At 42.8% G+C, this 27,533-nt stretch overlaps 1 protein-coding gene and 1 long non-coding RNA gene across 3 annotated transcripts in view; both read right to left on the bottom strand.

Moving 5' to 3' along the window:
- Positions 1–27,205, bottom strand: part of zfr (zinc finger RNA binding protein) — a 42,407-nt gene extending 15,202 nt beyond the window's left edge. For both annotated transcript variants that reach the window (XM_085474283.1, XM_085474284.1), the window contains exons 1-13: positions 27,095–27,205; positions 26,865–26,946; positions 23,321–23,603; positions 20,705–20,843; positions 13,668–13,886; positions 13,033–13,268; positions 9,913–10,116; positions 9,304–9,616; positions 3,121–3,311; positions 2,919–3,038; positions 2,192–2,337; positions 1,456–1,621; positions 667–869 (exon numbers count right to left, since the gene is read on the bottom strand). In XM_085474283.1, the coding sequence (XP_085330409.1) occupies positions 667–869; positions 1,456–1,621; positions 2,192–2,337; positions 2,919–3,038; positions 3,121–3,311; positions 9,304–9,616; positions 9,913–10,116; positions 13,033–13,268; positions 13,668–13,886; positions 20,705–20,843; positions 23,321–23,603; positions 26,865–26,946; positions 27,095–27,131 (2,339 nt within the window). In that variant the 5' untranslated portion in view covers positions 27,132–27,205. The remainder of the gene's footprint in view (positions 1–666; positions 870–1,455; positions 1,622–2,191; positions 2,338–2,918; positions 3,039–3,120; positions 3,312–9,303; positions 9,617–9,912; positions 10,117–13,032; positions 13,269–13,667; positions 13,887–20,704; positions 20,844–23,320; positions 23,604–26,864; positions 26,947–27,094) is intronic.
- LOC146696211 (uncharacterized) lies at positions 22,137–23,314 on the bottom strand. The gene is made up of 2 exons (XR_014923195.1): positions 22,826–23,314; positions 22,137–22,248 (listed from the first exon to the last, which is right to left on the bottom strand). It is a non-coding gene; the product is annotated as an uncharacterized LOC146696211 (long non-coding RNA).
- Positions 27,206–27,533: the final 328 nt, after the last annotated feature.

The raw sequence follows: 27,533 nt of genomic DNA on the forward strand, positions 1-27,533 counted from the left end.
CTTGAAATCCCCCTAAGTCAGCGAGTTTTCCTGCCTCAGGAGAGCCATGTCACTACATCAGTTTTTCTTTGGACACGAGAGTCAAACCTTGGAGTAAGTGGTTCTCAGCATAATCTTACACCCCCTCCTTCCCCAGGAGCACCGACTGCACTGTGTCAGTTGTTTTGCCTTTTTATTGTCACTACACACACGTACAGTGAGATTCAGAGCATCTCCGACCCAGCGCACACATGTGGGACAAGACGGGGGCACAGCTCTGCAGCACTACATACATGTGAACAGCACCACCTCAATGTGCCTTGGGTTGTTATAGCAACGCAGCTGGAAGTAGGTACTAAGTAGGAGAAGGTACTAAAAATAGTGGCAATGGCCACCTAGTAGATGCACCCACAGTATGAATATCAAAACCCTGCATCACTGTGTGCTCAGCTTATCACACATTTCAACTTGACCTCTAACCTCAAGGTTACTACAACCTAACCGCACACCCTAAAAGAGCCAGGCTGAGTACGTACCAGTGGTAAAGGGCTATTGGATCTGCCAAACAGAAATGATCTGAACTTCGGCACTGGCTCCTGACCGACCTTGAAACTGTCTCGGTGGGTTAGGGGCTTCATCAAAGACTGTTCTACTACTAAAACTAAAGATTGTCATCCACCCACAGACCTGTCTTTTGCTGGTTCTTTCTTCTCTTTGTCTTCTTCTTTGGTCTTGTCCTGGTCTGTAATTATGTCAGACACCAGTTTGAGAGCACGTTCTGTAATTGACACAATTTTCTGGATGGACTGAAGCTCATCTTCTGAGGGGTAGATGGCTGCATGCTTGGTCATAACGTAGCGGTCATCTGAGGAGTCGGGCCGGCGTGGAGGCTGTAAGATGGAACAGTTCAAACAGGTTTAGGTTTTATTAAATGACATGCCAGCGCTAAGATCAAAAAGCTTAAACAGGTATAAAAAAAACAGACTTTCAAATGATACATTTCACCTCTTAAAAGCCAAACCAAGAAAAAAAACGCGTTATTTTTTAACAATAACTGTCAATTGCATTTTTTGTTACGTCAAACAAGAGATGGTCATTGTAGTCAAACTCAGAATACATAACCAGATAAGAGAAAAGCTAAGTTCTTGGAGCCTTCACTGCAAAAGCCATAAATCTTCCTCAAATGTTCGTTAGTGCAACAGAACCGCAGGCAGCAGAGGGATCCACAGTTCCTAGAACTATATCCTAAAGATCAGCCAGGCTCTTGTTTCCTTTTGTTCACTGCTAAGTCCAGCATGCTCATTGTTTTCAGTGATGGGCTCAGACTTTGTTAGTTGTTCCCTGTACATGACTAAAGACTGGGGGACAGAGCTTTCAGTCTGTGGCACCGTCAACCATAAGCTCTGTTGAGAGCTTATTTATTTTACAACTACTCTATTAGTGTCTTATTACAAAAACCCCAAAGACATCTCCTACCACAGGCCCCTGAGGCTGCAGGCCGGGCATGCCAGGGCGGACTCCGAGTAGACCAGGAGGGCCCGGAGGCCCTTGTGGATATCCTCCATCTGGCATACGACGCCGCTCATCCCAATGGTGCTGTTCCTCCTCCATGCGTCTCCAGTACATGTCTTCTTCATAACGCCTGAAAATGTAAACCAGAACTGGTCTCACTCAAATATTTTATCTGTCTGCTTCTTGCACCATGTAGAAACGTTTCACTGCTCCTGGGAAAAAAGCATGTATCATCTGTTGTACTTTATAGAAGGAAAATGGGGCGATCGTGGCTCAAAAGTTGGGTGTTCGTCTTGTAATCGGAAGGTTGCCGGTTCGAGCCCCGGCTCGGACAGTCTCGGTCATTGTGTCCTTGGGCAAGACACTTCACCTACTGCCGGTGGTCAGAGGGGCCGATGGCGCGATATGGCAGCCTCGCCTCTGTCAGTCTGCCCCAGGGCAGCTGTGGATACACCTGTAGCTGCCTCCACCAGTGTGTGAATGTGAGAGTGAATGAACAGTGGCATTGTAAAGCGCTTTGAGGGGTCCCAAAAAGCGCTATATAAATGCAATCCATTATTATTATTATTATTATTAAAATGTAACAACCAATTACGCAAACAGACATAATATTACAGCCCATAGGTGACCTTTTGATAAGGCACTGGTGCATACATGACTCCACCATCTCCACCCACTAATAACAAGATCATAGCCATACCTCATCTCCATTCTCCAGCGCTCCTCCTCTTCTCTTCTTCTCCAATACTCTTCTTTCTGCATCTGCTTTCTCATCTTCTCCTCCTGGATCTTTCTGGCTCGAATGCTGGGTTTGACTTCTACTTGGAGGTCTGGGTTTACCTTTTTCTACAAAACAAAAACTGCAATCAAGAACTCGACTGGTTATAAACGTAAGGCTAAGCAGCTGTGCCCCCCGCTGACCATATGCCACGAGGGACGACATCATGATGATGATACTGTAACAAAGTGCTGTGAGATACAGTTTAAAATTAGTTGTCTGCCAAGTTGTCTTTTGTGTGGACAACAATGGTTCCATCCTTGAGAGAGGCTCTGAAAAGCATCGAGTACAACGGGGCACGACCAGAGGAGCGTGTGCGACGTGACAAAGCAGGGCATGCAGTCTGAGCGTCTGTCTAAGGGGAGTGAAGTAAATAAAGTACAGTGTGTGGCAGGAAAATGTGCCCTGTCGTCACAGAGGAGAAGCTGCTACAGTCTGGCTGAATGAAAGTAAAAAATAACAAAGTGACTTCTTGCACAACACTGTATGTGAAGATAGGTGAGTTTAGCTCAGTTCACCTGTGCAGTGCTCAAACACACAGACTGGATCAGGGGACGGCTTTCCCTCATGTGTATGATAGGAACACGTGTTATCAAAAGAGCATTTCCTGCTGTCAGCTGTTAATTTGGGGAAGTGCTTGAAGACTAACCTTGTACTGCAGGCGATGCCGGCGACCTTTTAGATGCATCTCCTTTGCATTTGGATCATTGAAACTACATTCACACAACTTGCAATGGAAGCGAATGACTTTGCCTTCATCGTTGCGGACCTGGAAAAGAAAGCAACACATTACACTCCAAGTTTGAATTCCTGCATTGTTCCCAAGTATGTCCCAGTTTGTTCAAACTCACTTCTTCAACATAGTCATGGCCAACAGGCTGAACATCACTCTGCAGTACAGCAAGGGATGATGTGGAAAGATCTGGAATGTCACTCTTGGGTTCCTGGGACCCTGAAGAGGCTGCGACAGGCTTAGAGGCCTCGACTTTGGCCTCTGCCCTGGAATCTTCCATCTTCACTGTGGTCTGTAATTTGTTCCCACCTGCATGTCACCAATGACGCGTATTTAATCATCATAAAACCTAGAAAGTGAAGTACAGTCACAGAACAACTACACAGCTCGTGTGTTTAGTGGATTACAAAGGAAAGGTATGCTTTTGATGCTCACCTCTGTACCTTTAAACTGTTTATCACAGGAAACGTGTGATTTCTTACTCAAGCCCAACATTAGCCAGGCATTTTATTAAGATGCCAATCTTTAGATTATTGAATGTGGTGGAGGGACAAGCCTGAAAACCTGCTCCTATGTATTTAGAATGGATTAATTGACCAGTCTGAACCTATTAACCACGTGATGTGTCATGTGATGCGTTGCACTGAGCAGATGTGAGTTTATGAGCTCTGCACTGGCCAGCTGTAAAATATTAGTATTTTAGCTCATTTTGCCAACAAATTGCCTCGAATGTTTATATAATGTCTTTAGACGAGTTTTTTGCACACCTTCGATTCAAGCAGAGAGAGAGAAATATGCAAACGAGGAGTCAAAGCGAAAACTAGCAGTGACATAGCAGCCAGCAATAGCCCCGAAAATGAGACCATGTGCGACGCTGAGGATTTGTTATTTGTGTTGGGGAGGGTTGAGGTTTCCAGGCTTTGTGTTCAGGTTTTGCTGGGAACCAGTGTTCTTGTTTTATGCTCAATTATTTTGGTCGATAGGTTCAGACTGGTCAAATGCAGATTTGGTTAAATATGTAACAACACAAAATATATATTACTCTTCTTATATGTCAGATAAGTACTTGGAATGTTAAAGGGTCCAACAATGTGGTGAAAAAAAGTCAAGTCTAAATTGTCTGAAGAAAGATTTGATTCACGTTGCTTTTTTGCAAGAAACCCATCTGACAGATGATGAACACAAATACTGTAGAGAATGGGTTGGTCAAATTTTTTTTCATCCTACTCCACAAATAAAAGGGGGTTTATTACCCTTATACACAAAAACCTTCCCTTCACTGCTACAGCCACTCACAAGGACAATGAAGGAAGATATATTTTGGTTAAAGGGATGTTGCATGGGGAAACTGTTCTTCTAGATAATATATATGCGCCGAATGCACAGGATGATGAGTTTTACACGGTATTATTTAGTCAATTAGAGGTCATGGACTGTGCTAATATAATATTAGCGGGTGACTTTAACTGTGTTTTATGCCCAAAAATGGATCAACTTCCCCCACAATCTACTTTGACAAAAAATTCCAAAGCCCTTTGGCAAATTGTAAATGAGCTTGACCTTATGGGCATCTGGCGACACTATAATCCATTATCTAAAGAGTACACTTTCCACTCTAACCCTCACTTGTCAGCATCTCGTATAGATTATATTTTTATGTCCAAGTATCAGTCAGTTGGTTCAGCAGGTAAAGATTGGTCATATAGGTCTCTCTGACCACACTCCTAACCATTCAACCCATGAGGCATATTGAGCGCCCCATGTCTTGGAAGATGAGCACACTGTCCCTTTTGGATGAGAAATGTATACATTTCATAACAGAGCAAACAACATTATTTTTTAGAAATAATGCTATAGAGCAGCGGTCCCCAACCCCCGGGCCTTGGACCGGTACCGGGCCGTGAGTCGTTTGGTACCGGGCCGTGAGAGTAGAGGCTCAGGTGTGAAATGTATAGTTTTCAGGGTTTTTTGTTATCGTTTTTATCGTTAACTCTGTTTTCCTGGGTCTTTTCACGTGTGTTATGAATAAATATTTTTTTCGGTACCGGTACTAGTTTTATTTTGTTGTATTTATCCTCTTGTATTTAAAGGCCGGTCCGTGAAAATATTGTCGGGCATAAACCGGTCCGTGGCGCAAAAAAGATTGGGGACCGCTGCTATAGAGGAGATAGACCCGAGAACCTCATGGGATAGTTATGAGGCTTACATGAGAGGGATGATTATTTCATACAAAAGTCATAAAAGAAAACAACGATTAACAAGGCAGTTAGAGATCGAGAATAATATAAAAAAGCTGGAGAAACAATATTATGTAACAAAATCAGCTGAAACATTAAGTGAGCTTAAAATTGCTAGGACATCTTTGCGTAATTTGATAATGTGAAAGGCTGAAAGAGACGTCCTTTTTGCCAGACGACGGCTTTTTGAATCAGCTAATAAGCCTAATGTGTGATGTGAATGGTGAAAGGCAAGTAGGAAACCGTCAGATTAATGAGTGCTTTAGAGAATTCTACACAAATTTATACCAGTCTGAGATGGACATAACAAGGCTTAACTCGACTTAGTATTCCCTCAGCTCTCTGAAGATCACGTCAGCCTGCTGGAGTCACCCATAACACTGATGGAGGTGGATAAAGCTATATCTGCACTGCAGTCAGGGAAACGTCCTGGGGCAGATGACTTCCCAGTAGAATTTAAGGTAATGAAAGTGAAGTTAAATAGTTTATTATTAAGGGTTTTTAATAAAGCACTTGAAGAATCGAAACTCCCAGAATCTATGTACCAGGCTAATATAACATTGATAGCTAAAAAAGATAAAAACCCGGATTCATGCTCATCTTACAGGCCTATGAGCCTTCTTGGTGTTGATAATAAGATACTTTCAAAGATACTGGCTCTTAGGCTAGAAAAGGTAATGTGCTCTATTGTGCATGCTGACCAGACAGGTTTCATTAAGGGGAGGAATTCTTATAACAATACTCGACGCCTATTTAATATTATTCATTTTATAAATTTTTATCAAATGCCTGGGGTTGTTGTTTCTATGGATGCCGAAAACGCATTTGGTAGAATTGAATGGGATTTGAGTTTGGAAAAAACTTTCTGGGGTGGATCAAAATTATATACAAATACCAACAGCATCTGTGTTAACTAACGGCTTGCTATCCTCCCCAGTTACATTGAGCAGAGGTACAGCCCAAGGAAGCCCATTGTCACCACTATTATTTGCTTTGGCCATTGAGCCTCTGACCATTAGACAAAATCCAAGTGTTCATGGAGTTAAAATTGGGGATAAACAACCTGAAATTCTGCTCTATGCAGACGATATTCTTCTGACATTGACTGACCCTGCCAACTCTCTACCTGTTCTTACCAGGTGTATCAAGGACTTTGGTCTTATATCTGGATGTAAAGTAAATTTTGATAAATCTGTTGTAATGACTGTGTAGTGGAGGGGACCTTTTCACTGGGCACCATCAGGTTTTGTATATTTGGGAGCTGACAAGATGGAGGTCACTTCCGATATCATTTCTGGGAAGAATAAATCTCATTAAGATGGTAATCCTACCCAAAATATTATATCCCACAGGCATGTTGTTTGCAATTTTGAAATCAGAAGACATTAAAGTAATAATAAGGCTGGTGGATTTCATTTGGGCAGGAAGAAAACCCAAAATTAAATTGGAGACACTACAGTTACCGAAAGATCTGGGCGGGTGGGGAGTGCCAAACATTAAATTAAATTATGTTCTTTCAATACTAGGGCTGTGTGATATGATCAAAATCTCATATCCCGATATAAGACATCTATCGTCCCGATAACGATATAAATCACAAAAATGTAACATTTTCTGTAAATTCTGTGAATCTCGACTTGCGTGAAGTGTTTCCAGCTGGGCGTCATGTAGCTGGAGTCGAGTGTTTTAACCGATGCATGAAACTACACATTTTTAGACATAAGTTGTAACGGCGCCGTTTTCTTTGTGCGTATTTATTACACGGCGTGCTGCCGGGGAAAGCCTGTTCTAACGTTTGAGTCTAAGGTTTATTTTTTAGCACCTGGCGGCTCTTTTTTACTTCTCATCCGTAAATAATCTGCATCTTTCACGTGATTCAGTTTATTTTGAAAAGTCTCAACAGGATCTTGAGCTTTATTGTGAAAGGTTTATGTGGAACATAAACAAGCAGACGCGCGATGGTGTTACCGTCGTTGTTGCTAACGACAACGCATAAAAACAGGCGCTTGTCCGTCTGTAGTGTGGTTATATTAAATATAAGAGAGAGAACTTGAAATTAATATAGCCACTACAGTGACATCAGAACGATGAACAAATATTGCTGTAAACAGTTTATTTTGCGACACCACGAAACAAACGATAGCGTAAAATGAAACGACAGATGTTTTTATATCGTCATCCGATACATATCATTATATCGAACAGCCCTACTCAATACAAGCGAGGTTTCTTTCTTCCTGGATACATGAACATTCTGGGCTGCCACGGCTAAATATTGAGGAAGTATTATGTAAACCATCCTCACCTGTTAGCTTTCTAGGGAAACGCCTAAATGACTTACCTCACGTAATAAAGCATAACCCACTATAATGCTATGTGGACGTGGGGAAAACTGAGAAAACTTTTTAACAGTAGTCATCCGTTTAATATTTTGTCAATGCTTATAAATAATCCAGACCTTCTGACATAGTGTTGAGCTTTGTGGGATGGCATAAAGTAGGTGTAAAGAGGTTTTATGACCTCTTTATACATGGTGAGTTTAAATCATTTGAATCCCTGAAGTCCCAGTATTCTGTGTCAAAGACTGAGTTTTATAAGTATTCGCAATTGAGACAATATGTGTTAAAAAATGCTAAATCATTACAAATCTCAACAGCCTCTTCTCGGTTGGAGAAGTTTCTTCTGGATAAAAGGGAGCATAAACATTTTGTATCAAAGTTTGATTCAGAGATTTATGCCCTAATTGTGGATAAATTGGCATGGTTGAGAAAATCTTGGGGGACGTTGCTTAAATGTGAAATAGATATACAGGCATGGGACAAAATCCTGCTCCTTCCATCTAAAATCTCTGTTTGTAACCGATTTAAAGAACTGCAGCACAAAATTTTGCACAATGTGTATATTTCTCTGTATATTTATAGTAAGTATAATATGGGAACATCTTCAAATTGTCTCCAGCGTAAGGCCGGAGTGGGCACTAGATTTCATTGCTTGTGGGAATGTGCTATTATTCAGTCACTTTGGAAAGAGGTCTGCGCCAATATTAGTACAGCCATTGGTCATCAGGTGACAGAAAACCCATTAATGTGTTTATTGGGATATATTCCTGTCTCACTGGTACAACATGAGCATGTAATTCAGTCACTGTTAATGTTGGCCAGGAAAAGCATTATGTTGAGATGGGAGGGGGCTGAGCCTCCCTCCATTCCTCTATGGAAGTCGCTCATCATTGATGTTATGACTCTGATCAGGCCGGGACATCATATTGATGGGAGCTCCCGAATTTTTGTGGACAAATGGAAGAAACCACTGGAAACACTGGGAGCAACCTGTAAACTGGATTCTAATGGACAACAATTATGGACATAATTTATCACAAGTTCTCTGTGGACTCTGGAGAATGTGTAATATTCTAGTGCTGTGCAGTGTTACTATCTTGGATGTGAACCAGTCTTGTATTTGTTGGAAAAAAAAAGTTAAATAAAAGTTTAAAAAAAAGAAAAAAAAGAGAAAGGATTAATTCTATCTTTATGAGACACGGTTACTGTCATTGTTTTTCTGTTAAATAACCTAAAAAATGACTGCCTGCAGCTTAACTTCAGTAATCCCTCCCCTATCAATCACAACCCAATCCTACAACACTGCCTAAAGTCCTGCCATTAATTCATGTTTGGATTATGAATATGATCAAGTTGAACTGCTTGTTCCACCCGCTTCAAAACAAACAACAACAAAAGCTGCACCAGAGGACATGATCCACACTTCCTGCCAGTAAGTCAGTGCGAGTGAAATACAGCAGGGTGGCATTTATTTTAAATCATCAAGTAACAAAAGGTAAAAGCTTCAAATCTCCTGCTCTGGTATTCAGACTGTTACTACCAACATTTTCAGACCCAACTTCAGTTTCTCTGCTTTTAATCAAAAGCCACACTTCCCGTTTCCCTCCAATCATCAGGAAAGCTCGTCACAAATAAAGCAGGATTGTTTTAAGCAGAACTATTCACATTTTTCATGAACAGGTGCAAATGAGACCAAAGAGCATTGCTGTTAAACAACTTACTAACCTACAAAGTTGATCTTGGGGGTGTTGACTTTTTTCCCCACTGAAGCAGCACTGGCAGCAGAAAGGCTGTTGGCTTGGGGGCTCTTAACACCTGCCACACCGCTGCTAACCAGGTTAATGGGCCTCAGGTAGGAGGAGCTGGAGGCAGGAGAGGAGGAGGTAGCCACACATGGAGAGCTGGTGGTACTGGAACTGCTGAAAGTAGCCAGTGTGGTCTTGCTTGGAGCAGCTGTCGTGGTGGATGATGTCTGAGTAACCATACTGGGCTCAGTGGATGGAATGGGCTTACCGAGTTTGGTGTGGAGTTTTACAACCTAGAAAAGAGAAACGAGTGCACAGACGCTTTCTGATTATTCTACATACAGCAGACACTAGAACAGATTCCTGTGTAGAGCCAGGTTTGCTTGAGCACTGACAATCATCGTGGACAGAAAGTATAGGCTGCCTCTTCAAATGACTGCTGTGTTTCATTCTTTGTTGTAACAATGCTAAATCTTACACCACTGCAAAGCCTGCTTCCTTCCCCTGAGTGGTGCTACGTTTGTTCATCTGTGGGTTTAGCAGCAGAGTGTGTGGGCTGTGAAAGACACAGTGGGAATGTGAATCATACCTTTTGGTGCTTGGCTCCACGAATATGGGCAGCATAGGCGTCAGCACCAGTACATGAAACATCACAAAGTTCACATCGGAGCTGGTTCTGAGCATTGCGGGCCAGTGCTCCTCCACCGCTACCACTGCTACTGCTGCTCTGAGAAACCTTCAATGCCGCTTCCTTCTTTTTGTGCTTCTGGCCTTCAAGGTGCTCCTTGTAAGTCTTATGCAGTCAGAATTGGAGGGACACACAGATTATTCATGAGACAAAACACTAATCAACATTCCCACAAGCGACTGCATAAATGTTTTATAAATGTTGCTCTTCGTCAACTGAAGTTGTAGATTTACAGAAACGTCCTTGATCATTCTTGTTATGGTTCACGGTTTTTTCCCTCCTCAGGACACATTACCATGTCAGTCCACCCAACTCTGATAGAAAGCCATTCTTTGATGGGGAGTTTGTTTTTTGAGGGATTTGTAGAAAATCTCAAAGCTGGTCTTAACTGCTCCAACCCTGAAGCTTTGCTAGCAAACGTCTGATGTCTGAACCTGCTCTGCAACAGGCAGCTTCTTGTGTTTAGGCCGGTGATTCCTCAACACAGCAGTCTGCTCACTGCAAACTGAGCACATGGCTTTAACTCTGACTTCAGTACATAATACTTCCATGTCCACTAATAACCATAAAACAATTAAATATCTTATGACTGTGAAAAGCATTGAACTTAACCCTGTGTGTTCATTAGTTATCAGTAAATTAACCCAAGCATCATATCCATACACACCATATTTAGCCTAACATTCATTGTCGTCAGTCTTTACTAAGTCGAATGGGAGGCGAAGCCTTCAGCTTACAGGCCCCTCTGCTGTCTGGATTCAGGACACAAAGCCTTCCATACGTGTGGACGAATCACCCGATAGGTCACGCCATACGGGTTTGTGGCAGGTTTAAAGCTTCGCACAGGTCCACTAATGTAGGCTGCTTTCAAGTCCCAGTGTAAACGTAGGACATCAGGGCTTCCACTGTATGCCTGCGTTTGTTTTTCTAAATGATCATCACAGCTAATAACCGCTTTACTAGAAACCATCGGTTTACCACACACAGACAGTGGCGCGAATGTTCGGGATTATTTGTTTGAACAGTAATGGTAGACCACCAAGACTTGGATGACCACTGACATGTTTGGGATCATTTATTATGCCGACATTAATAATAATAATGGATTGGATTTATATAGCGCTTTTCAAGGCACCCAAAGCGCTTTACAATGCCACTATTCATTCACTCTCACATTCACACACTGGTGGAGGCAGCTACAGTTGTAGCCACAGCTGCCCTGGGGCAGACTGACAGAAGCGAGGCTGCCATATCGCGCCATCGGTCGCTGTTATTAGAGAGTGCTAAGATTAACATTAAAGTGTTATTCCACCGTACCTGAATCAAATATCTGTTTATTTGAAATATATAACTTAACATACACTCACTCCAGTGGATGATCCACAGTACGACCATGCTGTCCCCTCTGTCTGCAGCTGAGCACTGGCTGAATTTCCCCAGCATGTAAGAGCACATTATTTAACCCATGCATGAACCTTTAGAGGCTGGTGTATCGGCTCTGTGATGGATAAATCACCTCTTCTAGTTTTGAAAAAAATAAAAACAAACAAAGCTTTACACTGGGACCTGAAAGCAGCCTACCCGTGTGGATCTGTGAGAAGCTGCAGCATTAAATTAGTCTCAGACATCCCAGGGAAAGGCTCCTTCTCTCAGGAATATGAGGGGGGGTTGCTTCACTGGTGAAAGCACCACAAGGTATAAAATCTTAAGCCTGACTCTGCTAAAGGAAACAAGGCTGTAAATCTCTCTTCACGCAAGCCTGACCGGAGGGCGGGTTGCCATGGTAACAGGAGTGCTGCCTGCAGAAGGGTCATCTCCACAGAGGTGCAGAAGAAGAAACGTGAGCTGGTATCAGACTCAGTTTCTGTGAGTCACAATAAGAGTGTTCCCTGTGTGCGTGTGGTGCTCTGTGATCGTTTGGCTGTCCTGAGTGAGCAAACAGACACAGCAGCCGTTTTTAACTCACAGCTTTAACTGCTTAGCACATTTATGCACTTTCAGTTCAAAAATGAACCCAACAGCATGCGATGTGATCTGTGTCCACACGTATTTAAGGAGGTTTGACATCTGTGTGCACAGAAAGGTCTCTGCAAGGTAACATGATCAGATTCGTGAGGTGAACCTAATAAATTGTGCAGAAACAATCAGTACTTCTTCAGATTTGCATTGATTTGTAAAACAGTTTTACATTTGGTCAACCTGCTTTATATTTGTGTGTGTGGATTGAAGTACGACTCCTCAAAAGTTACACACAAAACACTGCACACATTTGTGAGTCTTCGTTTATGCTTGTTGAGCACATCATATGCATCTGCAGCTCTTCCACAGTGTCTGTGGCTACGTCCACACTGGCCCGGATAGATTTGAAAACTGCATTTTCGTCTGAAAAAGCTCCGCGTCCACACTAGCGTTTCAGTCCTGTTCACAGAGGTGTGCGTCCACATTGAAAAGACCGAAAACACTTATGTTCCAGTACTGCGCATGTGTGAAACAAGATTCCTGCTTCATTTCTGTCTGCCGTTTATTTACTTTCCGGCTCTTTGAAACGTTGTGGCAAAATGTCGAGGAAATGCACCAAGTTTTTTAAATGGACTCACAATGAGGTGGAGTTGTTGCTGCGAGTAACACAAAAGTACAAAGTTGTATAAGCCAGTGAGAATTAAAGAATTTGAAGAAAAGCTCTCTGGAGCATGTACAAACTGATATTAATCTTTAATTATTTTAAAAAATTATTTTAAAAAGCAACAAAGTTACCACTCACTGATGAGTTGATCAAAGAGTGTCTGGTAGCTGAAAAGGAACAAACTGCATGACGCATCATTTACATTTGAATCCCACAGACCTCGTACAGGGCACACAGACAAGCTGATGAGCTGCATGGCATATATGTATTATCTTTGCATGGTTGAAAGACTTGCTGGCCAACATTAGGCACTCCATAGAAAACAAGTGGAGATATCACAAGACATTTTACATTTAAACATGACTGTTAGATATCCATGCACTCAGCGGTGAACTCACCTGTGGGCCAGCACAGCTGATCTTACACACATCACAATAGTGTATCTGAGGAGGTTTGGGGGGCTGTTTGGGCCTCAGCTGTTTACTCTGAAAGGGGGGCTTCTTAGTAAAGGTGTTGCCTGTCCATGCTGCAGTTGCAGCTACAGCTGCCACTGCCTGCTTCTGCTGCTGTTGCTGCTGGTAGTAACTGGAGGCTGCTGAGTAAACTGCAGCTTCATAGCCAGAGTATGAGGTTCCTGAAAAACATCCAAACCTACTTACTGCTGCTCTGTTTGTCAACTTCTCAAAAGGTTCTCAGAAAAAAAACATTTATTTACACAATGAGACCATATTCAACATTTCTAGTCAACATGTCACAGAATCAGACGAAAGGTCTCAAAGCTATGCTAACAGAGCTAAGGCGCTGTAGCTGTCCTCTGAGGTAAACACAGCATGACTAGCATCAAAAAAATGTTAGACATATTGTTTACCATTGTTATTGCCGCTCTCATACAGCTAAAAACAAACACATAGTCATTTGTTATCCAGAACACAACTGATCGGCTGCATTACGATTCACCTTCATGTTACTCACGAACTACAGTAAAAAAGTTGTTCCTGGAGCAGTGCTTTTGCGATAACGTCTCACAGCTTACCAGAGTATGTAACAGCATTAGTGCTGTATGTTGGGCTTTGGGAGTAAGACGGGACAACAGAGGCTGCAGCAGCCACGGGCTGGACAGTAGATGTCACTGGGTAGATGGAGAACGTTGAAGAGGCTGGACTAGGAGCAGCTGGCTTTATCACAGTCACCTGTCGAGTCTGCTGGCTCTGGGTGTATGATGTCACCCCCTGGCTGTAGACCGGTTTGGGGGCTAGAAAACACAGAAAAGGATACAAAATTTCAAAGTTCTGCTTGGTCACGTTGTGCTGTACTGCCACAAACGATATTTTGATAGTCGACTAGTCACAGATTATTTTTGCGATTAGTCGAGTAATCAGATCATCATCCATTGGACGTAAAACGTTCAGCTTATCGCACCAGCATCTGCTCTTATATAACTATCATTAGCTTACAGCTTTAAGTGTTTCAGGTCTGTGCTAACTAAAAATAAAGACAAGATGATAGTTTATTAAATTTTAATGACATTTGCAGATTGTTTCAGTGAAGTTTAATAAACTCCTTGCTATCTAAAATATAACAGGACATCGGAGTAAATTCTCGAGCATCTCACACTTCTGATAATCAGCTGTCTGCTTGAAGTTTATTCAGCTGTGTAAAAACTATAACTTTAATCTCAGCCAAACCGATTTACTCAGGAACAAATAAAACACTGAAAAAAGCCAAACAATAACATTTCAAGTTATCTGAGTGACTTATATATCATGTTTAACCTGAGTAGCGAAAGACGGCGGTGGGTGTGTTATTCTTACTCCGAATCTGAATAAGTACGCGGGACCACTGTGTGCGGTAAGACCAACTCTTTACTCACTGTATTACCATCTCCCGGCATAATTACACAATCAAACAATGAACACATACTGCCCATACAACAAATGTACCAGAGACAATTATGAATACACCACAGTGGGTTTGAAAACGATTTGCCGGGAGTCTAGTGAGCCTTGCCCCCGGCTAGCTATCGAGCTGGTGGGTAACAGACGTCTCCGAAAACGTCGGAGCGCTTTTTTTTTTTTTTTTTTTATTCTTTATTTCTAAAATATTACTTCACGATGGTGATTACAGGCATTAATCAACAAAATTTACAAGGGAAAAACAAAGCAAAACGAAAGAGTAAAAAAAGAAAAAACAGTCGGGAGTGACCAGTTAGCTAGGTTGGTGGTTTCAAGCTTTGAAAAGAAGATTCGGTTTATGGGTATTGGCATATAGGACCCACTTATCCCAACACAAATGGAACCAACCCACCCCGTCATTGACATGAGCTGTTACTTCCTCCATCCTATAAATCTCTAGCGTAATTTCCCACCATAATGACAAGGTCGGTATATCTTGCGAGGACCATTTCTTAGTTATACTTTTCTTACTTGCAACAAGTAAAGCTCTTAACAGACATGTATCATTTTTAGACCAGTTCCGCGGTATACAACCAAAAAAGATTGTCTTCATGTCCAAAGAGAATGTACAGTCAAAAATGCCTTGTAATGTACCATGAATGTCTTTCCAGTAAGTCCGTAGCACAGGACAGTCCCACATAATATGGGTGTGATGTGCTCGTTGGTGTCCACAGTTTCTCCAACACACAGGAGGATTCCCATCATAATGAGCCTTTTGACACGGAGAAATAAAGAACCTTATCAAAGACTTCCATCCGAATTCCCTCCAGCTGTTGGAGGAAGTACTCCTCCATTGCCGTTCCCATATCTGAGTCCATTCATCCCTTGAAATACACATCCCTCCCTCCTTTTCCCATAACATCTTCACATAATCAGTTGAGTGGGGAAGCTTATTTATAAGAAAATTATACCAAAAGGAAATGAGCCTTGTATCGACATCCCCACTGTACGCCTGTCTAAACAAAGTTACCAGTTCCACATTAGTGTTTGACATCACACCGATTGTTGTCTTTATATAATGTCTTATTTGCAGGTATCGATAAAAATCCTGTTTTTCTAGATTGTATTTCTGTTTCAGTGTGTCAAAACTAATAAAGTTCCCATCCTTAATCAGACTATCGAATGTAGATAACCCTTTAGCAGACCAACTTTTAAAACGTGAGTCCAGTTTATTCGGGACAAAGTCAGAGTCATATGCATACCATTTAAATAAAGCCAAATCCTGTTCCAGTTTAAATTCTTTCACGACTTTTCTCCATATATTAAGTGTGCACGACACCCAGGGGTTGCAAACCTTGTCAATACATTTTCGAATGTTCGAATCCATCAAGACAGCTTGTATTGGAGAGGAAAACATGTTCTCCTCAATAGTCTTCCAGTGTGCTTGGTAGCTTGTATCACACCAATTGACCACAGTCACAAACCAAGAACATATGTAACTGCACAAACGTGTAACATAACTGATGCCTAGTTCTGAGTTTTATGTAATAAATAATGCAAAAGTATTGGGCTGTTCACATGAGCAGCCCGAAAATAATTTTTTAGTGACGGCAACCCCCATCCTCCCGCCTTCTTATGTAGTTGTAAAGTTTTAAAACAAACCCTCAGCCGCTTCCCCCCCATATAAACCGCGATATTATTTTATCCCATTCATTGAAACGGCATAAATATAATATTCTTGGCAAAATATTCATTTTAATAGATTCAATTCGTGAGTGTAGAGAAAGAGAGGGGATCATGTTCCATCGTCTAATATCACCCACTATTCTCCTTTGTAGGGAACCAAAATTCTCCTCAAATAGTTTAGTTAAATCCTTGGGAATAACAACTCCTAAATATTTTAATGATTGTGCTTGCCAACTCATTGGATATTGAACAACCAAGTGAGCAGGAGGGCTATATTTATAACTGAGAATTTGAGTATTAGACATATTAATTTTATAGCCAGAGAGTTTCCCAAATTTTTGGCATAAATTCATCAACAAAGGCAGGGAGGGAGGGGCAGCACGGTGGCACGGTGGTTAGCACTGTTGCCGCACAGCAAGAAGGTCCTGAGTTCACTTCCACCATCAGGCCGGGGTCTTTCTGTGTGGAGTTTGCATGTTCTCCCCGTGTTTGCGTGGGTTCTCTCCGGGTACTCCGGCTTCCTCCCACCGTCCAAAGACATGCAGCTTGTGGGGATAGGTTAATTGATTAATCCAAATTGTCACTAGGTGTGAATGTGAGTGTGAATGGTTGTCTGTCCCTGTGTGTTAGCCCTGCGACAGACTGGCGACCTGTCCAGGGTGTACCCTGCCTTTCGCCCTATGACAGCTGGGATAGGCTCCAGCGCCCCTGGAAAGGATAAGCGGAAGCGAATGGATGGATGGAGGCAGGGAGTTAGTGGGCTGATCTAGGTATATCAATATGTCATCCGCATAGCAAGCAAGCTTGTGTTCCTGTCCCGCAATGGTAATCCCCTTAATATCTTTATTTTGTCTAATTGATTGTGCCAAAGGTTCTAAATACAAAGCAAACAGAAGCGGGGACCAAGCACAGCCTTGTTTATTTCCTCTCTGCAGAACAAAGCTATTTGAGAGACCCATTAACTTTAATTCTTGCGGTGGGGTTAGTATATAATGCCCTCACCGTATCAACAATTCCCTTATGTAAGCCGAATTTATCCAAGACTTTGTATAGAAAGTCCCAATTTACGGAGTCGAAGGCTTTTTCTGCATCAATACTTATAAGCATGGCTGTACTCTTAGATGTCTGTATCTGATGTATTACATGAAGAGTTCTACGTATATTATCCTGGGTCTGTCGTCGTCTTATGAACCCCGTTTGGTCATTACTAATCAGGTCGGGTAAAAATTCTTCCATTCTCCTGGCCATTATCGAAGTAAACAGTCTATAATCTATGTTAAGGACAGAAATGGGTCTATATGAGCCACACTCCATTTTGTCTTTCCCTTCACGTCGGAGCGCTTTTGAAAGTATGTGGTGTCTTGATAAACTGAGCAGATATTTGAGGTTTACACAGCTACATTCTCGCCTGAAAATATGTTAAACGTTTATTTTGTGACCCAGAAAGAATAATAAGAGTAATATTAAAACTAATTAGCTGCCGCCATTGTTGGAAACTGAGCAGGGCCGCGCTATGAATTCTGGGATAGGTTGGGCCACGAAGTATGCACCCGACCCATCCTTCAAACCTGGGGAAATAAAGGACGCATTTGTGGGCCGCATTATTTGGAGTCTTGGAATTTGGACAGTCTTCCTCGTGTCGCTGTAACGTAATCGGCCTACAAATGCGGGCACAGGAGGATGCGGTTCCTGAATTTGGACACAGCTACGATAACGGACACTGCTGCTTCTTCTTCTTCTTCGGGGTTTAACGGCAGCTGGCATCCTTGTACATGCAGTGCTGCCATCTTCTGTTTCAGTCCGTTATTACACTCTTAAATCCTACTACTTATTCCTGCGTCTTTTGGGATCTTACAAAGCTTCAAACGACGCGCTGACTATTAAAATAGTCGCCGCGACGTAATCGTGACTAGTCGACTAACCCTGCTTCTGAGCCACATAGTTAGCCTCCAATTTATAATATGTTTCAATATATGGGGCAGGGATAGCTCAGTAGGTAGAGTGGTTGCCCCATGATTGGAAGGTCTGGGTTTCGAATCCACTGAACGGCTACCCAGAGGTTCCCCTGAGCAAGATACCGTCCCTACACACTGCTCCCCATGCGCTTGATTAGTGGCTGCCCACTGCTTCACTGAGTTAATGGGTTAAATGCAGAGAGCGTAATTTCCCCACGGGGATCAATTAGCTATACATTATTATTAAATGAAGGAAAAAAAAAAAAAAAGTTCACAAGTAGCAGAACAGAGTGTTTCGTGGTGGGGTTAGGCATTAATAGCAGCAGTTATTTCACATTCCCTGCTGTTGTACATCGTAGAGTGACAGCAGCTGAAAGCATGTCTTTCACGCATTGTGGCTGCAGCAGCCCGTCACTGAAGGAGCTGCTTAAGGCCGTCAGGCTGAGATGCATGGGGTGGCCATCGTTCTCCTGTCACCGACTACCTCACTGGGTCAACAGGTCGTCCAAGAACAGCGCTGGCCTTCTTGATCAGTGTGTTCAGTTTATTCCTCTCCCAGCAGAGATACGGCTGACCAACACAAACACAGTCATAGGAGCTCCCACTGCACTCCATAGGAGCCGAGGCTCCATTGCAGATACAACCTGCTGTGTCTTTACCTGTAGTGTATCATTAGTCCAGCCTACTGGTCGGACGAGTCAGAGATCATGGCTGTCAGGGGAACATCTACAGGCTGCTTAAGCCCCAGAATGCTGCCTTCAGCACTGGTAACACAACCAGTGTGAGAGCAGCAAAGGGTGTCATCACCGTGTGTTCCTTCTACTGTGGTGCCATTCAAAGCATCTTAACAAACTGGTGGAAACTCCCCCGCCTCCAGATCAGGAACCACGCTGTGTTTAGTAAAGATAGCTCTCCCACCAACACACGAAGCAGTCAGCATTACAGTGGCCTCCACCCATCCCTCACACAGCTTCCCTCAGGGACAAGATGAAACACCACCCTGTGCCTCCTCCACCCGACTAAGAACCAGCAACAGTTCCAGGCTAACTCACTCCCACACAAACACAAAGCAACCACTCCACACTGCATTGCTCCTGTGATTTCTATATATCCAGTCTTACACCTTTTCTTTATTAGCACTGTAAAGGACACACTCCAATAAATTACATTTACACTGTAACCATTCTTGTATAATTAATATTTGACCAATTAATACCAATTTTTTAGTTCTCCAACAGGCCTGTTATTCACAGCTCACATCTTTGCTTCCCACACAGTGACAATATATCAGCACAGTCCCATATGTAAGGCAGTAATAACAATAAATCTGACGTTGACTTCCCTCCCTGGGTAGGACACTTGACACTGTGATGTCGTTTCTGGTTAAGGAGTGGGTTAATAGAAGGAATACAACAGTTGTAGCCTCTTTCCTGGACACATCGGTGGGTGGGTGCAGTCAACGCACAAGGCTGACAGACACTGAATTTGCAGTGTACTGTGTGGTAACCAGTCAACTTACAATTCATTCTCTGGTGACAGTGTGACCTTCATGGCAGGCCTTGCATAGACAAACCACATTCTGCATGGCTTCATTGTAAAGAGTCAGCACTCTAAGGTGTGTACTCTAGTCCCATCACTCACTGTAAACATTTGGCTCATTAGGAAATTCATTATAATTTAAAATTATGTTAGGAGTGTATTTGGGGGAATTTTTAACCATTCTTCCAGAAGTGCATTTGTGAGATCACACACACTGTTAGATGCCAAGGCCTGGCTCACACTCCAATTTATCCCAAAGTTGTTCTGTTGGGTTGAGGTCAGGACTCAGACCAGTCAAGCTCGTCCATGTTTTATGGACTTTGCCTCGGGCACTGGTTCACAGTGATGCTGGCATCCTCTCAACCCTCTGATTTTACGTGGCCCATCACTTTGTGTCAGTTTGTGTGGTTCCCATTCATTTCCAGAGGGAAAGAGGAAAATTCCCAACTAGACTTTCTGCACAGGTGCATCCCATCACTGTACCATGCAGGAACTCACTGAGAGCGACCCAGTCTTTCACAAATGTTTGTAGAAGCAGTCTGGAAGCCTAGTTGCTTTATTCTGTACACATGTGGCCATTGAATTACTTTGCATTCCTGAATTCAATTATTTGGATGGATGAGTGAATACTTCTAACAACATAGTGTGTAAAGACTTTCAAAGTTTTAGAAGTTCAAATTCTTTTTACTTGTATAGCACCAATTCTTAACGGTCACTTCAATGCCCTTTATAACGTCCTGCAATAATAAAGAAAAAGCCCAATAAGCAGCTCATCCCCTATGAGCAAACACTTGGTGACAGTGGAAAGGAAAACAGGAAGAAATCTCCGGCAGATCCAGACTGGGGGAGGTCAGGCCATCTCCCAGGTGGGGGTGAGGGGAAACAGAAGATCAAGTAGGGACAAAGTTTCTTGGTAGTAAAATAAGCAAGTAATCAAAATGATTACAAATCAATGCATTTGGTAGTAATGGGGTAGAAAAATGTGTATTTGAGTGTACCTGTCTGGTAGTAGGTATCTGCCACACTGGGTTGTGGCTGTGCAGCAGCAACAGCCGCTGTTGCAGTGGGTTGTTGGTAATACTGCTTACTGTCGTAAGCTACAGCTGGAGCCGTCGACCGGACGTAGGAGTAGGAATCCTGCAAAATGATCAGAGTCTCAGACATCGTTGTTCATGCCACTGTTTCAGTCTATATTTCAATGCACGTCTGAGAAAAGAATCAACTCCAAACTTCTACTGGAGGTCTACTGTGTTTCTTATCATAATACTTTACTAACAAATACTGAACCACAACTTTAAGTCTCACATCAATGATAAAACTGTCTGCTCTTAAACAGGACATGAAACATCAACTAAGTGTCATTTACACCATGGACAGGTCATCAGCCTTTCACAGCTGAGGGGTAAAAAGCAGTCTACAAGTGTTGGTTTTCCTATTAGCCCCTAGTTGCAGCAGAGTTTTATGTTTAAAAGCAACAAGGGGCAGATTGGCCACCTTCACTCTGTCTTTGGTTCTTCGTCATTGGCAGCTGCTCTGAAGTGGGAGGTTCCAGCAGTTCGCCGTAACACAGAGCTGTGTGGAGGTGTTTCATTCAGGTGCACGAGTGGTTTACTGGACTACATCCAATGAAGACTTCTTTTATTTTTCCCAAATATTTTCCAGATATGTGACCAAGAACCACATGACATCCATTTGTCCTAAACACGGCAGTTATGCATGACAATGACTGTGATAGACTCAAGTGATTAAGGCCCAGTCACACAGGCCTGGAGACAGGGCTGCAGCCACCAGTCATGGGGGCAAAATAAGTACTCATGACAGCTTTCAAATGGTTGCTTGAGGTTCATGGCAGTGCCTGGGAAAATTAGTCCTGTAGCCCCTATCACACAGGCTAATCCCTGGGGATACCATACTGGACACAATACAGCCACCGGTTCCTAGGAACTGGTGGCTGTATTATGTTTTAGAATAAAATGGTCCTCTCAGAATTCACTCAATTCCACAGCGACGTCCCAACATAATTTCATTATGAAGATACCTAAAACTTTATAACATTTTAAAACTGAACAAGGCAATGTTGATACATTTGAATAAAGTAAGATATATACTCTTGCCTCAATGGCAAATTAACAAGATCTCTAAATGTTCACTAGATAATTGATAACAACGGCCCGTGATTTTAGCTATAATGTTTGAAGACGTTACACAGTTAAAAGCTTGAGTTTGAGCTTTTTGATGTCAACATTGTATTTGGTTTTTAATCTCCTTCCACATACTTTTAAAATATTTCTGTATACGATACCCACACATCTTTGATCGCTATAAGCAGTAATTAATTATTAATAAACAGAAAATTACATTTTAACTTTGCATTATTCTTATAGACTACATTCACAGTAAGAGCAAAAACTGTGACAATAACCACAACACTTCATTTTGTTAAACTTTATTGTCATTACTATTAGATTTTGTACAGAACCGCAGAGGTTTAAGGTCCAGAAAGAACGAATGCAGCTCAAGTCCGGTTTCTGGAGCCCTACTGCTGAAAGAAGAAGAAATATTAATACAAACATGTCAAAGGTGGAAATCAGTCAATTTACCTTCTTCCCCCACCAATATATAGCATTTATTATTTCTTAGACAGCTTCTATATTTTACACATCCTCCTGATAGTACACTTAAACAGCGCCTCAATAAGGGTAGGTTTAAAACAAAAACAACCATTTCCTTATTCAAATTGATTTTAGCATGAATAATGTGATATCCATTCATTAACTGCTGAATCGATTTCCTCAGTGGTGCTAGGTTTGAATACATGCCGCCTACAGACAGCAGTGTAACATGACAGCTGTCTGTAGGCTGTTAAACTAAAAATAAATGTGCTGCCATGTGCTGTGAAGTAACTTAAACATGTCACACATGCCTGCTACACCAAATCTAAAACCATTTCTTGGCCCAGTCCGATCTGCCAACTATTGCTGACCAACTGGTGCCCATACTAGGTTTGAACACTTACTAGTCAAGCAAAGCGACTGGACTGTTTAAATTGTACAGTTTCATTAAATCTATCTATTCCATTTCAGATGCTAAGTAGTTGTCATCAGAAAAGGTTCAGGTACCTGCTGGTTGCTTCCAGGTCTCCACACTGCTGGTGCACAGGCAGAGGATTGCCACGTTCGACACAGTTCCCTCACAGGCAGAGTCAAGTACTGTGGTGAGGATATGTAGGAAGATCCCCAAGCTAAGGATCCACAGCAGCTTCCTGGCAGCAGACCCACTTGCTTGCCAACTAACCAATCATGTCCGGTAACTCAATCGAGTTTCTCCCGTCCTCATTTTGAAACGCCATCATTAAGCTTTTGAGAGTCATTGCATTTAATTTGACTGATTTAAAGCATTTATGGAGAGAATGTATTAACTTGTGTGTAATTCATTTAATTCCTGCTGATAGTGTCCAATTAGAAACTAGTTAATGGAATTCTGCAAATGCATTTATGGCACGTGAGCTCCCACAAATATAATGAAGGCAGCACATCTCTCCCCATATTCCTCATTCAAAGAGACTCCAAAGAATGTTCTGGAATCTGTGAGTCTACAGAAAAATGTTGTGGTACCTGGTAGTTCTGTGAGGTGACTGGTGGGGGTGGCGGAGGGACTTCAGGCTGCCGTTGAGGGTAGCCATAATCTGTGGCCGCGTGAGTCGGCTGGTATCCTCCGTAAGCGGCAGCAGTGGCAGCAGCTGCCACGGCAACAGGCGCAGGCCTAGCTACTGCAACTGTGGCTGCAGCAGGGGCGTAAGCTGCTGCCACAGTGTGTGCTGCCACTGGTGCTTGATGAACTGTGTAACTGGCCACTGTGGTTGGATGGGTGTATGCTACCCCGGCTGCTGGCTGCTGGCTGGGAGACACAAAGGGAAACATGAAGGTTATCTCGACAGTCTAACTGAGAAATGCCTTGGCACATGTTATAAGATCTTTTTCAGACTCCAGTGTCTCCAAAACTGTACAGCTTTCCCCAAACTGCCATGACAAATTGCATATTAATGATCAACAAACTGGTCTCACAGCCCACTGTTTCCCCAGTGGTGCCAGTTTCAGTCATTGTGCGAATGTCCTGTTTATAAGGCTGGACACCTGCAGTCAGCTGAGACTGTAGAAGTCAGCTGATGATGATGGAAGGTTTCTCCCACTGAAACGTCCAGATGAACAGATTCTGGGGATTTCTTACCTGGATGACTGAGGATGCATCAAGACTTTACAGCTGTACTAACTACCAAAGCATGTATGGAGATTCTTTTGACCCTGCTGAGATTATGCCACCATGATTACATTTAAAAATTGTCTTTTTTTAAAATCCTCCCACTAATGGGACTCAGGGGTCCCTTAAATTATCATCTGAATCGTGCAGTATAGACTACTGTTAATACATACCTTGAATTATTTGGCATATAAAGACTTTTTGTTGATTTATTTAAATGTGCATGACAATTATGGTGCAACTGCATGCTCTTCTGTACAGGTCAGCTGTAACACATATCAGGTTTACTTTGTGGACTAATTTGTAATAAAGCACTTCTCCTCCTGATAAATTCAATTGTATTTATATAACATCAAATCACAACAGCAGTTGTCTCAAGGTGCTTTGTGCTGTAAAGCAGGGGTGTCCAGCTCCAGGCCTCGAGGGCCGGTGTCCTGCAGGTTTTAGATGCGTCCTTAATCCAACACAGCTGATTTAAACGGCTAAATGACCTCCCCAACATGTCCTGAAGTTCTCCAGAGGCCTGGTAATGAACGAATCATGTGAGTCAGGTGTGTTGACCCAGGGTGAGATCTAAAACCTGCAGGACACCGGCCCTCCAGGCCGGGAGTTGGACACCCCTGCTGTAAGGTAAAGACCCTGCCATAATACAAAGAAGAACAGCCAACAGTCACATGTCCCCCTGTAAGCAAAACACAGCATTACAACTACTGAGTATCATCCTAAGTTGCTGCAATGAATCTCCGGGGAAATGAACTAGGCCGTCACATCATTATTTCACTTTGACTTTAAGATCGTCTTTAAATCCACCCCTCTGTAGGTTGATCCTCTTCATTTAAGTTCAGATGTTCTCAGGAATCTGAACATTCCTCAGATTTTTCCCAAAACCTCAGGAATGTTCTCAGCACCTTGCTGAAACTAGGCTGCGCAGACCTGAGGGAGTTCAGAAGGCAAAATTGGTCCAACCTGCAACATGCAAGCTGTGCCTAAAGATGAGTGTACTGTGTTACTCCATTTTATTAATGTGGAGTTAACAAAACAATCCTAAAACTAAATCCTGAAATATAGTGACTTGATGGTCATGATCATCCAGGACGGGTAAAGAGCAGAGCGTGCTGAGAGAGAAAGCCATCACAAGGACTAAAGGCGCCAACGCAGATCAATAAGACGTGATGAGAGTGAAAGGAAATGGAGACGGGGCCAACAAATAGGGTTACTGTATAAGTTTCCAAGAATCCTTTGTCATGTAAAAACATTGTTGATGTGGATTCAGCACACAAACCAGGATACTGACAGGATTCAGAGTCCAGTTTGATTTGAAACAAGACATTTTTAAGCACAGTGGTTAGCGCTGCTGCCTGAGTCAGCTGGGTCTGCGTTGGCATGCATCATCATTTGGAGTTTGTTCTGCCTGTGTGCTCGCTCCAGCTTCCAGCCACATAACACATGCTTCTTAGGTTAACTAACCATGGTTGGTGTTACTGAGTGTTTCCCTGTCTGTGTTAGAGTACTACACCTGTCACCTTATGACAACCAGGTGTTGGTTCAAGGTGAAAGGTGGTCTCTAACCTTCTTTCCACTGGTGCTTCAAATGCCTAAGTGATTTAAGTGTTTATACGGTGACACCAACACAATCTTTGTCATACTCAAGGAGAGCAACACAATCCAATCTGAGGACAATGTAAAACATCAGTGATATAGTTCATTTCGGGGCCTGAATATCTGTTTACCCCATATTACAACAGTCTCACTACTTCGCACACTTTAACGTGTTAGTTTGGATCCAAAGCTCCCACCTTTTTTTGTTCAGAAATAAAAAAATAAATTAGACAAACAGCTGACGTCATGTTGCTGACCATGGCTTCCACCACAGCAGCTGCTCTACCACCATTTCACCATAAATCTTGTGTACAAAATTAAAATGTCAAAGGTAGAATAATTATGCCCGAAGCCTACAATACAATGTAAAATCAAAGAAACCATTTACAGTCACGGGGACATTTTAGCAGTTTGGAAACTTTCAACTTTTCCAAAGTGCTGAAATTTCACGGGGACATTTGGAGAGTAAGCGGTGCTCCTTTGGTTTATGTTTGAAGAAAAGTAAAAGAAAAGTGCATGAACACTTGGCTAGAACAGGGCCGAGGCTGTTGGTATGCAACCCCCCCCCCCCCCTTTTGTTAAAATAACAGATTAAATTCATACAAAACTAGCAGGTGGCTTGCTCGTGCTTCAGAGGCCTGACTTAGTGATTGAATGCATACCATTATGCTCGGGGTGAGCACTGAAACGGCACATTTAGGCCGTAAAGCTTTTTTAAAAAGGTTTTTGACTGCAGCTGAATTTGGACCGAGCCCTGTTCCCTTTGCTCTGACACCGACCGCATCCCAGCACACACACTCACCTGTGAGAGCAGGTGCTGCTCAGCAACAACATCATCATAGTAATAATTATTATAATAATCCTGCACTCTCCCATGAGATGCATGTTTTGGGATAACGAGTGTTCAGCCGTGCAGTGAAAGGCAGGTTATATTTTCCTACCAAATAACTATTTCAGTTGGTCCTTATAATAAAGTCTAATAATGTCACACATAAGGGGGCTGTCCCGTATTTGGATGCCCGACCCCCATGGAGGCTCCCATGTGTTCGGCCTCGGTCTGGAGTGGATCGGCAGTGCTTCACGTTTATTTCCGTAGTTTTCCGTCGGAACTGTGGAGAAGGTCCAACCGTAGCACCGGGAACAACAGCCCCCCTCCCCCAATGCGAACAACGGGATCAGTGGGCAGTAGCAAGCCTTAATATTAATATGTACGTACAGCATATAAACAAGCCATCGTTCGACCACAGAAGCATTATGCAGCACACAGGAACCCAACCAGCCACGTATCCCGCATCCCCCTACCTGTACTGAGCGGCAGCGCCGTGGGTAAATCCAAAGTAATTGCCGGTAGCCATTTTGGCATCTTCACCAAGCCGGCCAGGCACTGCGGAGGACACACACAGGATAAGCTAACCGTTAGCAGCGGTCCAACAACTATTTATTCACGGTTTTATTGCCTTTCTTACGCCTGCAGACACATCAACATTTTTAAAGTTGTCCTTAATATAAATTCACATTTGGTCGATACTTACCATAGGTGAAGGATACTACTGGACATATGGGAATCATTGGTTTTGTATATTCTACCCACTCTCTGCAGCGCTACACCAACCTATATATATTACATGTCGCACCCGGAAATGGCGTCATGACGCATGCGCAGAACGGTAAAACGTTAGCGTTGGGTGCGGTCCTACAGTGAGCAGAAACACACACATACATTCAGTCTGCAGTAACATGTCTGAATAGCGTTGGGACAGGGCCGTGAGTCCCGCTGTGCGGTGTCTTTTAACAACAGTCCGTAAATGTGTGCATACTGAGGACAGCAGCTGCTCCCATTCTGGTCTCATATGAGACTGTAGCTGCTCAGCAGACCCCACTCGCGCTTTTTTACATTTCACTGAGCGGCAGATGTTTTCAGTCGATGAACGTCTGGACTGGCATTTATAATCGTACTTTTCTAATCTTACT

The sequence above is a fragment of the Copadichromis virginalis genome, linkage group LG12 (assembly GCF_057382275.1).
Source record: "Copadichromis virginalis isolate Kocher_CV1m ecotype Utaka linkage group LG12, C_Virginalis_male_GT1.1, whole genome shotgun sequence".
NCBI classification, from domain to species: domain Eukaryota; kingdom Metazoa; phylum Chordata; class Actinopteri; order Cichliformes; family Cichlidae; genus Copadichromis; species Copadichromis virginalis.